General features: G+C 41.3%; 2 protein-coding genes across 2 annotated transcripts; one reads left to right on the top strand and one right to left on the bottom strand.

The window, feature by feature from the left end:
- The first annotated feature begins 794 nt into the window (after positions 1-794).
- On the top strand, positions 795-1,941 carry LOC141814592 (xyloglucan endotransglucosylase protein 7-like). The gene is made up of 3 exons (XM_074702530.1): positions 795-1,089; positions 1,157-1,350; positions 1,455-1,941. The coding sequence occupies exons 1-3, from the start codon at positions 820-822 to the stop codon at positions 1,864-1,866; spliced, it is 876 nt and encodes a 291-aa protein (XP_074558631.1). The 5' UTR covers positions 795-819; the 3' UTR covers positions 1,867-1,941.
- A 450-nt stretch (positions 1,942-2,391) lies between these two features.
- LOC141815293 (plasma membrane ATPase-like) lies at positions 2,392-8,016 on the bottom strand. The gene is made up of 16 exons (XM_074703226.1): positions 7,813-8,016; positions 7,198-7,317; positions 6,899-7,135; positions 6,038-6,799; positions 5,824-5,946; positions 5,638-5,742; positions 5,411-5,555; positions 5,177-5,341; positions 4,703-4,941; positions 4,580-4,612; positions 4,393-4,474; positions 4,154-4,314; positions 3,871-4,044; positions 3,554-3,736; positions 3,259-3,440; positions 2,392-2,837 (listed from the first exon to the last, which is right to left on the bottom strand). Exons 1-16 carry the CDS (start codon positions 7,867-7,869, stop codon positions 2,741-2,743), a joined length of 2,865 nt encoding a protein of 954 aa, XP_074559327.1. The 5' UTR covers positions 7,870-8,016; the 3' UTR covers positions 2,392-2,740.
- Positions 8,017-13,091: the final 5,075 nt, after the last annotated feature.

Raw genomic sequence — 13,091 nt, forward strand, 5'->3', positions numbered from 1 at the left:
TTAAATCAAACTCTCTTAACTTCTATTTTAATTCTTATCGGAGTATTATAGATTTTTTTTTTTTTGATGTTTTTCATCTCGATAGGACTTTTAATATGGTCGCTTCCGCTCTTTTATCCCGTTTAATCATCTTACCGTGATTCCGATAGAAATAATTATATTTTACACAACCTTCCAATTTTGTTTTCATCCAAACTTGCATCCTCCACTCATCCAAAGAGATGCGACTCAACATTCTGTCAATGCAATCCACCACAGCAAAAATGTCTATTTCCCAAGGAACCTTCCCCTGCTCGCTTCCATCAATTCATCTATTGCTTTAACACAACGATCGATGATGGACTGGACATCACCAACCAACCACAACTCAAAATGCTAATGCTATAGCAAACCCCAAATGCCCTTGCACAGCACAACCAAACCTTTACGTCCGCACCAATGAAACGCGCAGTCCGTAGTGGATTCCCATTGGCGGGCCGATCCAAAACAATTAGAAAATAATAATAATAACAATAATAATAAAAATCCTCCGTTAATGCTCCTCTTAGTTAATCCACGCGTGCCTTGTGCTTGTGCTCTAAATTAGTCGACGCATTCGTCGTGGACGTCGTGCTCTTGGCCGGCGAGCGCACTCGATCCACGTTGACTTTTATATTGACTTCCTTGTCGCATTCAGTCTTACGTTTTGTCCACGATCTTGGCTTCTACAATTTGCTGGTGAATGATTCACATATATTCACTATAAATACGACTCCGAGTGAGTGCAGTATTTTCCAGCAGAGTAAACACTTGCACGTACGTACCCTCCTGATCGTTGCCATGGCCACATTCCGTCTCTTTCTTGCTGCGCTGCTTCTCTTCTTATCGTGCTCTGTTGCTGCGTTAGCTGCTAATTTCTACCAAGACGTGGACATCACTTGGGGCGACGGCCGTGCCAAAATCCTAGACAACGGCCAGCTCCTCACCCTCTCCCTCGACCGCTACTCCGGCTCCGGATTCCAATCCAGGAACCAGTACCTCTTCGGCCGCTTCGACGTGCAGATGAAGCTCGTCGCCGGCGACTCTGCCGGAACCGTAGCCACCTTCTATGTGAGCGCTCACTATATATTGCATCGATTCTGTATCTGTTGATCACGAAGTGGATGCGAAATTGCAGCTTTCTTCGCTAGGAAACACGCATGATGAGATCGACTTCGAGTTCTTGGGGAACCTTAGCGGCGACCCTTACGTTCTGCACACCAACTTGTACTCGCAGGGGAAGGGCGACAGGGAGCAGCAGTTCTATTTGTGGTTCGATCCCACGAAGGACTTCCACACCTACTCTGTTCTCTGGAATCCTTCCCATATCGTGTAATTAATTAGTTAAACCAGTTCCATCTCATTCTTAAAAATCGAACGCTGCTTTCCGATTCTCGATCGTTCTATGATTCTGCATAATTTTAACTATGTTTCAGGTTCTACGTGGACGGGACGCCGATCAGGGAGTTCAAGAACAGGGAGACCTCGACCGGCGTGGCCTACCCGAAGAGCCAGGCGATGAGGGCGTACGGAAGCTTGTGGAACGCCGACGACTGGGCGACGAGGGGTGGGCTGGTGAAGACCGACTGGTCCAAGGCGCCGTTCACGGCGGCCTACAGGAACTTGACCGCCGACGGGTGCGTGAGCTGGGGCGGCAACGGCGGCACGTCGGCTACGTCCTGCGCGAACGCGGCGGCCGGCGGTAATGGGTGGATGAGGCAGGAGCTGGATTCGAACGGCGCGGAGAGGTTGAAGTGGGTGCGGACGAACTACATGATTTATGACTACTGTGCTGATCGGTGGAGGTTCCCTCGTGGGATGCCGCCGGAGTGCAATGCGAGCGATTGATCAGAACAAATTGGCTTTGTGTTCACAATAATGATCGATTTGGGAATATGATCAATAAAACATGACTTGATCTTCTAGTTGGGCAAATGATTAGATAGAAAAAATAATAAAGGATGAATGAGTAGGAGTGATGAAAAAACAAAAGAAGGGATAGCCGAGTTGTTGTGCGCGTTCGAACTATATCCCTTCAGCAAAAGATGAAATTCGTCATCCTAACGATTCCACACGGTCAATCCTACACGACCGTCTCCACGACTATCTATGAATAGATAAATCGAGAAACTGCAATTAATCACGACAAATAAAGTCATTGTCTTGGTTTCGTTGAGATTCGACCCTTATCCACTTCACCAACTTTGCTCCTTCGTAACTAACTCAACTATACCCCGGAGACCTCTTCGAACTGTATCCCAATTGTGAGTTTGGTACTCATAGAAGCATTAGAATTTCAGTATTTCATAATGTTTGAGAAGAAGTCAAAGGTGAGCATTTTAATAAGAAGTGGTTAAAATTCAGCCCAATTCAGACAATCAAAATGATCAACTTCTATCTTTCCTCAGGTATTTATTTATGGTAGTAAATAGGAAGGATGGAAAAGATAGAAAATTCATCTTCCCTATCATCCATCCGTTCAATGCTCCTTTACGAGTAATTAAAGTGTTGAAAGATAGTGTTGAGGATCAAGATACACCAAAGGAAATTAGCTTATTTCCGACAAACTTTAAACAACAAGATGCAGACTTTAAACAACACTTCCCTCTCCCTGTTGTACGTAGAGTAGTATTACTTCATCACGCAATAATTATCCATTTGATGCTTTGACGCCATTTCCGACGAAACCACTGAGCTTCTTGGCTGAAGCATTTGGGTGTTCCTAAACTGTGTAATGCTGCTGAATGGTGTCGATGTCAAGCCCTTTCAGCTTGACCACTGATTCCACATGACCCTTTAGTGTGTGCAGCTCTCTTAGCCTGAAAATTAACCAAGATTTAGGAAGATTAATATCTCAAGCCTGCCGCTACAAATATCTTAAACTGTTTATCTAACGATATTTGAGAATGAGTTGTTCTGCCAAAATATGGTCATCCTGCCCCTACAAATGATAATTCAGAATAACTTTTTCATTTAAAATCAGGATGACTTTATTTATTGTGATTTTGGGCAGTCCAGAAAGTTTAAGCTGCCATAGATTAGCTAAATTTGACATTTCCACTTTGCTGCAACTATTCTATAAGACATCACTCATGCTCGTTTTGAATTAAGCAACAGTTTGTCAATACTAAACTTAACTAGGACTGAATATGCCGTCTTAGCCGAGGACTAACGTGTGATTTCAAATTCAATGATTACTTTGATACCTCTCACTATACTTAGGAATGCAAAGCACATTACCTCGCAATCTCAGCTCGTCTCTTGGCCTGCTCAGCAATTTCTGAAAGCTCGCGATAGTTGTTCTTGTCGGAGAAGAGGTTTGAAGTGTCAGGAGGTTGGAGACCATGTAGAGTTCTCTGAGCGATTGCCCATTGAGCTTCTCTTTCCTCTCTTCCATAATCTTTCTTTGTGGTGAAAGCAGTCTAATATATTCATTAACATAGGAGAGTAGATAACACAAAGCAGTTAGTATAGATAGAGATTGTAGAAACACAATTGAAATAAATAGAGTTCAGTTTGAGAAGCATTATGTTACCTTCCTCTCAAAGAGAGTATCCCAAGCCTTTCCACTTAGTACATAGCGAGTGGCAAACTTAATCAAGTCAAGTGGGATGAAGGTAAGTAAACTATAGAGCCATATTATTCCAGCCCAACCCCATCCACAGCCTTTAATGTGGGCAAAGCTCCAGTTGGCATATACAGCTACTAAAGTGGCAATCTGATGGAAGAAAGTGATTGTGTTATGACTGGAAAAAGGTGAAACTAATTGTCCATTGAGGCACATCGAGTATTCTAAACGCAAAAAGTACTTGGTGTACACATGTTTCAGGGACAGGAAACTGAAGAACTTACGAGTTGAGCAATCACAAAGGCACCGCAGAGTAGAAGTCCAGGGCGTTCAGTGAAGCACCAACCCCGTGAACGGGTAACGAATATGAGTGCTTGGCTGATAATGCTCACTTGCAGGTATAGTGCAGCCATCATCTCATGGTCATTTTCTCTTATCCGTCTAACGTCGAATTTGTTCTGCAATCAATGGATTTGTTTTTAAGAAAAGTAACCAGACAAAATGTATAATGACACAAATCAATGTTCATGATGCCACTTGAATTGCTGAGGAAGATAGACAATTTACCGGAAAGAAGTTAGTTTCTTTCATAGCCCAGAAGAAGAGGACAGTCATCAAGGCCAAGTAAGTTCCCAGCACAATGCCAGTGGCAAATATTTCTTTCAATTTCCAACTGTCTGGCATTGGAGATGGCTTCACTCGATCTTTAGAGATTGTCATAATTGTACCTACATTTAATATTCTCAAATAATATTAACCATAACAAGTCAGAAAGTTGACATCTTTGATTCTAAGTATGTCCTCACCATCATTTAGTATGGCAATAATCAAAACCATGAAAGGGGAGAAGTCAAATTTCCAAATCAGAGCAATAAGCATAAATCCAAGCTGCAAAGAATTGAAATAAAAATCCATCAAAAAAACAAAATTGTCACATGAGATCATAGAAAAGATTAAATATAATGGACCAGCAAATGCCAATTCAGTGCTTACCACAATACGGATGGTGATTGAAACAGCATATATCTGCCATTGTGAAAGAAGGAATAAAAAACTAGCAGTTCAATTAACTAAACAACCAGAGAGTAACAGATGTGCATGATAAATTGATCATACTGTATAGTTTTTCATCCTCTGGAAGATGGCTCTGCTGGTAAGAACAGCACTGATGATGACACTTAAACCAGGTTCAGTCAGGACAATGTCAGAAGCACTTCTTGCAGCATCCGTGGCATCAGAAACAGCAATGCCAATATCAGCCTTCTTCAAGGCAGGAGCATCATTTACTCCATCCCCGGTCATCCCGCATATATGCTTCCTCTCTTGCAACTTCCTCACAATCTCATACTTATGCTCTGGTCCAGAGAATGCCACATTATGCAACAATCATGGTAGAAATACAATGTTCTAATTTGACATACTTCAAGAATGAATTGTCAATTTATATGAAGGTTTAGCTGTTAGAAAGTAAGTCAATTTTTATCTTGGCAAGTTTTTTTTCTGAATTTCTATGATCACAAAAGTTTAGTGTAGGAATAGACCCAGTTTGTGAATTTATGGTCTAGCAGTTGGCAAACCACATGAGCAAACCTGGAAATACTCCTGCAAACCCATCAGCCTTCTCGATTAATTCATCCACTGGAAGGGCACCAAGTGCCTCATCCTTGTGTTGTCCAAGGAGAGAAGAGGAAGGATACATGTTTGTTCCCATTCCAAGTCTCCTACCGGTTTCCTTTGCTATCGCTAGTTGATCACCTTAAGAGGAAATCAATCTGTTAGTCAAAAAGAAAAATACGACTTCAGACTAAGAGAATGTCCAAATACCAGTGATCATCTTCACATTCACGCCAAGGTTGAGAGCCTTGCGGATGGTCTCAGCACTATCATGTCTCGGAGGGTCAAAGAGAGGCAGTAAACCAACAAACTGCCATGGTGCACCAGGACTCTCTTTGCTCCTCTCAGGAACTTCCTGCAGGACATCACAAATTTTGAGTAACACAAGAGAAGCTGAAGGTCTAGCGAGAACATAACCAATTGTTGCAAGCAGAAACCTGTCTTGCCACTGCCAACGATCGAAGCCCCCGTTCAGCAAACTTATCAATAACTGTGTGAGCTCTCTTCCTCACATCCTCCTTGCAGTTGCATAGGTTCATTATCTGGGCGAGATGGTGATCAAACAGTTAGCCATGAGTGGATGAACTTGGTTATAAATAGATACACAAAAGACAGAGCTGCACCTGTTCAGGAGCACCTTTGCTGACTCTATGCCATTTGCCCTCTTCATCGATATAAGTCAGCGCTGTTCTCTTGTCGACGGGATTGAAGGGAAGGAAATGGACTTCCCGTATTCCTGCTCTTGCCTGTGTAGTCCAAGTAATTCACAGAGCATGAGATTGTGTTCCACTATAGTTCAGTAAATAATTCCAAAACATCGCGAGGTTGATGCCTCACCTCCTTTGGGTCTGCGAGCATCCCAACCATAGCAGCATCGATGGCGTCCTGGTTCTCGGTCCTGGAGGCCCTTGCAGCCAGCAGGACGACATGATCCTTGTCGACGCCTTTGGTGAACACCTCGATTAGGTTCTTATCAACGCTAAGCTTGTTTAGGGTAAGCGTGCCGGTTTTGTCGCTGCAGAGCACATCCATTCCGGCCATCTCCTCTATGGCGGTCATCCTCTTGGTGATGGCGCCCTGTTGAGAGAGCTTGTGGGATCCGATGGCCATGGTGACGGAGAGCACGGTGGGCATGGCAATGGGGATGCCTCCGATCAAGAGGACCAACAGGTTGTCGATTCCGTCTCGGTATTTGCGTTTCTGGATCGGGAACATGACGATGATCTCGATGACGATGCCGACGGCGATGGAGCAGATGCAGAAATTCCCAATGGAGGTGAGGACCTTCTGGAAGTGACCGACCTGGTTGGTGCTGTCGACGAGGTGGGCGGCCTTTCCGAAGAAGGTGTGGACGCCGGTGGCGATGACGACGGCCTCGATCTCGCCCTGCTTGCATGTGGAGCCGGAGAAGACCTCGTCGCCGGGGTTCTTGGTGACGGGGAGAGATTCGCCGGTGAGGGCGGACTGGTCAATCTTCAAGGGGTCTCCCTCCAGCAGCCGGGCGTCGGCAGGTATGATGTCGCCGAGCTTGATGCTGATGATGTCGCCGGGCACCAGGATCGCCGCGTCCTGCTCGCCCCACGCGCCGTCTCTCAGTACCTGACAATGAAAAAAAATAAAATAAAATAAAATAAATAATGATTATTTAAGTTTAAAAAATTCAAAATAAAGCTACTAGTGTGCATTAATTAGAATTACCTTGGTTTTGGGAGCGAGACGAGCCATGAGAGCGGCGGCGGCATTGCCGGCGTTGTTCTCTTCGATAAACGAGATGGTGGAGTTGATAACCAACAGGATGACGATCCCGACGAAGTCCTCCCAATCCGGCGGCTTCCCTCCGCCGTTCGCCAGCGCAATTGCCATGATCGCCGCCATCTCCATCACCCACGACAGCGGATTCCACATGAACCCGAGAAACTTGAGGAATTTGCTCTCCTGGAAACACAAAACACAAGTTAATCATCAGAAAACTGATCCAGCTTGCCGAAAAAACTGACCTTTTTCTCCTCGAGCTTGTTCGGCCCGAAGAGTTGAATCCGATTTGCTCCCTCCTCTGAGCTCAGACCCTCTTTGGTGCATTTCAGCTGCTCGAAGACTTCTTCTATGGGAATCTTTTCCTGTGAATTCAAGTAATCTTCCTTCAGCTTTAAACAACTTTGTTGCCGGATTTTGTAAACAAAGATTGAAGAAAGAGACCAGAAGAAGCTGCAACCGTGTAGGACAAACTCGAGCACAGATCTCAGGGCATAAAAAAACTCATATCTCCAAAAATTAGAATCTTTCGAGGAATCTAAAACTGTTTAAGGCTGTCATCCACGTTTTGTGCAGTCTTGCCGAAAGCACATTAACTAGGATAAGGCAGATGAGCCCTCAACAAAAAAGAGAAGAAACAGAATCGCGTGCGCAGTCTCAGTTCTTGATATAGTTTTCCTATGTGCTTTCAATTTTCTGCTTTACAGAAAAAATAACTGTCCTTGCTATACTGTTTAATCAATGAAATCCGGAGTCAATTCTCTGCTTACTGAATCGCCAAAACAAAGAAGCTAGAAACAGACAGATCAAAACAAGGAGGAAGAAGAAAATCAACAGCCATAAGTGGCTCAACGAATTACCAGATCAACAGTCTCGTTTTTAAGATCCTCCAAGCTCGTGGCTTTATCTCTCGCCATTTCCTCACCTTGAATCGAGAGGGAGAGAGACAGAGAACCAGTAAGGCTGCAGTAATTTGCACAGAGATTAAAACTTAAGCCGCCATGCGGCGTTCCTCGGATTCAAGCGGAAAGAAACAGAGCAACGAACAGAGAGAGCACGAGAGAAGAACGGCCCGCTTGTTGGCCGCTCTCCAAAGCCACCGCCTTTTATACACGCTCCGTCTCGGCGACTCAGGAAGATGAGGCCAGATTCTCCGTATACCCATATGCCGATTTAGTGTGCGGGTCCCGATATTCAGCCAATGATAAGAAAGGTAAGTTGTCTTCAATCTGTGGGAGACTTCTCCATGTGGATTTTAATTTAATGTGATGAAGCCAGGAGGAAAATAAATAACTAATTAATAGATAAATAATTATTAATCCAAATTTGACTTTCTAAAAAATTTCTCTTGATTAGAGTTTTAAAGCCAATATTATGTCAATTATGTTAAATAATTGGGCAATTATTTTTTTCTTCAATTACTTCCTTTAATCTAAATATTAAATTTTAATTTTTTTTAAAAAAATTAACACTAAAAATTCACGGAGTGCTAATTAGTGCTATCTCTTGGTAGCTCAGAAGGGTTGGAGCTAGTTATTGCCTTCTCTACATATTGCTTGTCTTGGCCCTCTAACTTTCAAACACTATAAAATTTAATTATTTAAGATTGGCATTTAATAATAAAAAAAATTAATGATGTGGGGTGTTCTCTCTAATTACATACGCATATCGCACGCGAACTCCTTCTTTTATAATTTTATTCTGAGTTTTTTTTTACAAATGGTCAATGAGGAATTAGGTTATATATAATTCAGTGATTTTGATTAAAAAACGTTAAATGGGGTAGATATTTTGATGCGACCAAGATTAATTAATTATATATAACCACTACTAGGGTTATGAAGTATGAAAATAAGAAAACGAAGAGATTAAGTCAATGCTAGGGTTTTGAGTTGCCATCTAGCTAGGTCATAAATGATGTTGCCTTCACTAGAAATTAAATGGATGATAATTTAATTAGTAGCAATTATGATATCTAAAATGGATTGATTATAATATCTAGAGCCTCAAAGTTGCTTGGCTGGTAGTGAGAATGTCAAATGGTGGGAGTCATGTGAAGCTAAATAATGCGGTTTATTTAATTTTGATCCAAGGTTAGGGTTTGTGTTGCCTTTGCTCTAATCAAATTTATCTTCGATTTTCTTCTACCTCATCCAACATCCTACACAAGTGAATCATAGAAAATGTCTCCAATTCAAGAAAATGTACCATCTCCCTTCTAGTTACTTAAAGGATCTTAGTTCTATCCCCGAGGCTATGGTAAGAGATGGGACAGACTCTCCAGATAACAAAGACTTAAATCTCACATGAGACATTATATTTGGGGAGTTTGAAAATTTTATGATATTGGGACCTTCCGATAAGATCTATTTGCGGTTTCCGATTTATCCCTGGTAATCAGTGAGAAACTTTCGTAGGGCCAAACTACTCATCTGTAAGATTAGTCGGATCGTAAAAGTTGAAAACTTAGATTACCAAAAACTAACTGTGTCAACCCATGGGAACAGATTGTAATGATGTTGTGATTGTATAGGTAGATGATAGATTACCTAGGAGTTGGATATTGAAGTTTTGTGACATTGGAGTTTTCTCAAGGTATGTTTGTCAAACAGACTTAAGTCCTAGACCTTACGTTAGACGTTTAACAGACTATAAGTAGAGTAAGGAATATTGTCCAAATTGTCAATCAATTAGGAGAAGATTTCAAACTGATAGACGCAAGGTTTTTTAACAAATAAACTATTTTGTTTGAATAACAGTTTGTTGAATTGAATGAAAGGTTATTTGGTGTCCAATTGATTTGTTAGGGGTCTAGTCCACTAGAGTTAAATTTCATCTTGTCCAAATAAAAGTTAAACTTAGAATTAACCACCGATCGTTGCATAAGCTTCTAGATAGCTTTTGGGTACTCATGACTCATTGAATATTAATCTCTCAATTACTATGCTCCATCAAAATCCAAGTGCTTACGAAGTAAATAAAGAAAGAAAGAAAGAACTTGGACAAGCTTAATTGGAAGACTTCAACCTCATCAAGTTCTTGGTAGTTTATCTCATATGATCTGGTTTTCATTTCCATAGTCAAAAAATAAATGGTGACGATTGTTATTTCTTGAGAAAAATCTCTCGGTTAGGGTCAAGGTTATCGTAAGCTTGTGGGAATCCATTAGTGTGGGTTAAGGTATATATTATCCTTGGAGGAATAATCTTCATTTGCAAAAGCTTACTGTATTCTTTGTTGTGAAGGGGTGAATTAGTTTATTGTTGTGAGGAATGATGTGTGCATGTCTTAAAATGTGAATTATGAGTTGGTTCTTCTACCGGTGTGATCACATTCTAAGTGGTTGTGTTCAATCAACATATTTTGATGAGTTAAAATTTTTTTTACACTTGGTGTTCATGGTGGTTCTCACAGATAATATCCAACATATCAAAATCCTCTCTCTCTCTTTCTATATATATATATAGAGAGAGAGAGTTTGTAAGTGTTGGGATTAATGGCGCAGCTGGAGGAGGATGAAGAACGAGATTTGCTTTGCTTGATCGCTTTCGTATACTGGTCTATAATAGGTTAGTTCACAGCAGAAAGAATAACACAAATCAAATACAAGAACAAAAATAAGCACAAACACAAACTAATTTACGTGGTTTGAAACTCCTGATTCCTACTCCACAGTGTACCATCCTTGCGATTAACCTGTTGGAATTTATGCAATGGATCGACGGTATTGATCCAATAGTTGGATCCAGGCGATGAGTCATCGACTCGATCTGGTGGAGCTCAATATGGCGATGTGGACATTATCCCATTAATATTCTCGACACACCCTTTTGGTTATTGAGGTACCCCTTCAGCTAATACCTTTCTTGGTATTGTCATTATCGACTTAATCTCGTTGGTCATCAAGTCATTCCTTTGTATATTGACACACTACTTTAAGTAAGTTTATCTCTACGGATAAGAGTATTAAGGTCAGTGAAAGTTAGACCTTCTTTTTTTAAGACGATATTATCTTGCCCAAGTGCTTTTCGTAATCGCCTTCCAAGATATAACGACCTACGTTTTGAAATAGGAGCATTCCAAATTATGAGCCTTGACGGACTTTTGAAGCCTTGAAATTTTTAAGAGAGGAGAGAAAAGAGAGGTCAAGAGGAAATTTCACAACTTAAGAATTGAGTGATTTGAATTAAAGAAGTAAGATTCTTTTTATAGGGATGAAGGGTTACTCTCAAAGGGTAAATTTTTTTTCCAAGAGGTGAAAAGACATGGGATGTATTTTTTCACTTAAAATATTATCAATTACTATTAATTGATTCAATTAATCAATAATTTAAATATACATTAATTAATTAAATTAATATTATAGTTGTGATTAATCTGATTAATCATTCAATTATTCTATTATAAATATCAACTAATTAATATTACAACTATTGATTAATCTTTTGATCAATTAATTAAATTGCAATTAATCAATTGATTAATTTGATAGTTAAATTTTAGAAATTAATTTTGATTTCACACCTCCTCAATGGTTTCATACAAATTGACATTCATGCATACTCGAGTTAGCATTCAATAATCTCATCCATGAACCCAGCTCATGTGCAAGCCAAAACTTCTGTATGATCATACCAGACTCAATCCTTCATTAGACATTAATTTCTCATTCACTTGAGAAATTAGTTTACGATGGTCTACTCATGAAATAACCATCTTATTTAATTTATTGATTACCAAAATTAAATTTTTAACAATTCTTCACAAGAATAAAAATTATGGATAAGTTTTAAGTCTCAAATAAGAGTTTCATTGAAAGACTGTTGCATTAGGAGAGGTAGTTTTGACTTTGAACCGTTCGTAGTAGAATGCATTCAGATTTGCTTGGCTACCCAATGAACTATGTCTTACTGAATTGTTTAGCCGTTGGTGTAAACTAAGACAATCATATCCACATAATAGCCCCTAGGCTTCTATTGGTTCTCTATCGTGCCCATTTTGGCCATGGACAACGCTTGAGATTCATAAGTATTTCATTGAAGTAGTTTGCCTTTACACTTATATAGATGATCTCCTATTAACAGTATCTTGTAATACTTTATTATGCCTTTTGCAGTATAATATAGGAATAATTAAGAACTTTTGCTCATCCTTTATTCATTTTACAGGTCGCACCTTTTGTCTCCAAGAATGAGTTGGAGTAATTACTTCTAGGCACCTTGAATCTTATAACTTAGTTGTCCCTTTAGAACCATGATCTTGGGATCTTTAGTTAGAATGGTTGGGTTACCACTACTCGATTCAAATGTTGAGTTTTAAACACATTCCCCTAGAGTATAATTGATCTCTTGGTAGACCTTTTTTAACTAGTGGATCCACACAATTCTTCATATTCAATGAAAGTTTCACCACTAGAGATCTATGTTCCGGGAATATCCCATGGGGGCCCCTGGTTTGACTCGAGTCCGATCCTGGTCCCTCCCGCAAGTCCGGTCAGCCACAACCACAATCTCGATTGACCCGGTTCTCTCCCCTTACTTCAAAGGAGCCGAATCATCCCTTGCCGAAACCTCCTTCGGCCACGGGCCTCGCCGAATCCTCGTTCGGCCCTAGGCCTAGGCCGAATCCTCATTCGGCCACAGCTCTAACCGAAGCTCCATTCGACCACATTCCTTGCCGAATCCTCCTTCGGCCACGCTCCTCGCCGAATCCTCGTTCGGCCCTAGCTCCTAAGCCGAATCCCTCATTCGGCCATACTTCGGCCCTAGCGCCGAATCCTCATTCGGCCACGTCCTCGCCGAATCCCCACTCGGCCACACCCATCGCCGAATCCCCATTCGGCCGTAGCCTTAGCCGAATACTCATTCGGCCCTATCCCTAATCCGAGTCCCTCATTCGGCCACAGCCTCCGCCGAATCTTCATTCGGCCCTAGCCTCAGCCGAATCCTCATTCGGCCCTAGCCTTGCCAGATCACTCCGCAACACTCTGGCCCACCTCATCATGACCTCTGACAAGCCCACGCCCCATTCAATTAATGTTATTTCTCTGATGCTTGTACGCAGACGATTAACAAGGTGATACGTTTACGACGATGGGACAGGGAACTCGATGGTTCCTGACATCTCATTAACCACGATG

This window comes from Curcuma longa, chromosome 21, assembly GCF_044706935.1.
Source record: "Curcuma longa cultivar G26 ecotype Majalengka, Jawa Barat chromosome 21, ITB_CL_G26_1.1, whole genome shotgun sequence".
Taxonomy (NCBI): Eukaryota; Viridiplantae; Streptophyta; class Magnoliopsida; order Zingiberales; family Zingiberaceae; genus Curcuma; species Curcuma longa.

Excerpts from the sequence above, each read along its gene's own strand:
- LOC141814592 (XM_074702530.1), top strand. The coding sequence starts at position 820 with ATGGCCACATTCCGTCTCTTTCTTGCTGCGCTGCTTCTCTTCTTATCG. Across the intron at positions 1,090-1,156 it reads GAACCGTAGCCACCTTCTAT|CTTTCTTCGCTAGGAAACAC; the intron begins GTGAGCGCTCAC and ends GCGAAATTGCAG. Across the intron at positions 1,351-1,454 it reads TGGAATCCTTCCCATATCGT|GTTCTACGTGGACGGGACGC; the intron begins GTAATTAATTAG and ends ACTATGTTTCAG.
- LOC141815293 (XM_074703226.1), bottom strand. The coding sequence starts at position 7,869 with ATGGCGAGAGATAAAGCCACGAGCTTGGAGGATCTTAAAAACGAGACT. Across the intron at positions 5,342-5,410 it reads GAATGTGAAGATGATCACTG|GTGATCAACTAGCGATAGCA; the intron begins GTATTTGGACAT and ends TTTCCTCTTAAG. Across the intron at positions 3,441-3,553 it reads ATACTCTCTTTGAGAGGAAG|ACTGCTTTCACCACAAAGAA; the intron begins GTAACATAATGC and ends TGAATATATTAG.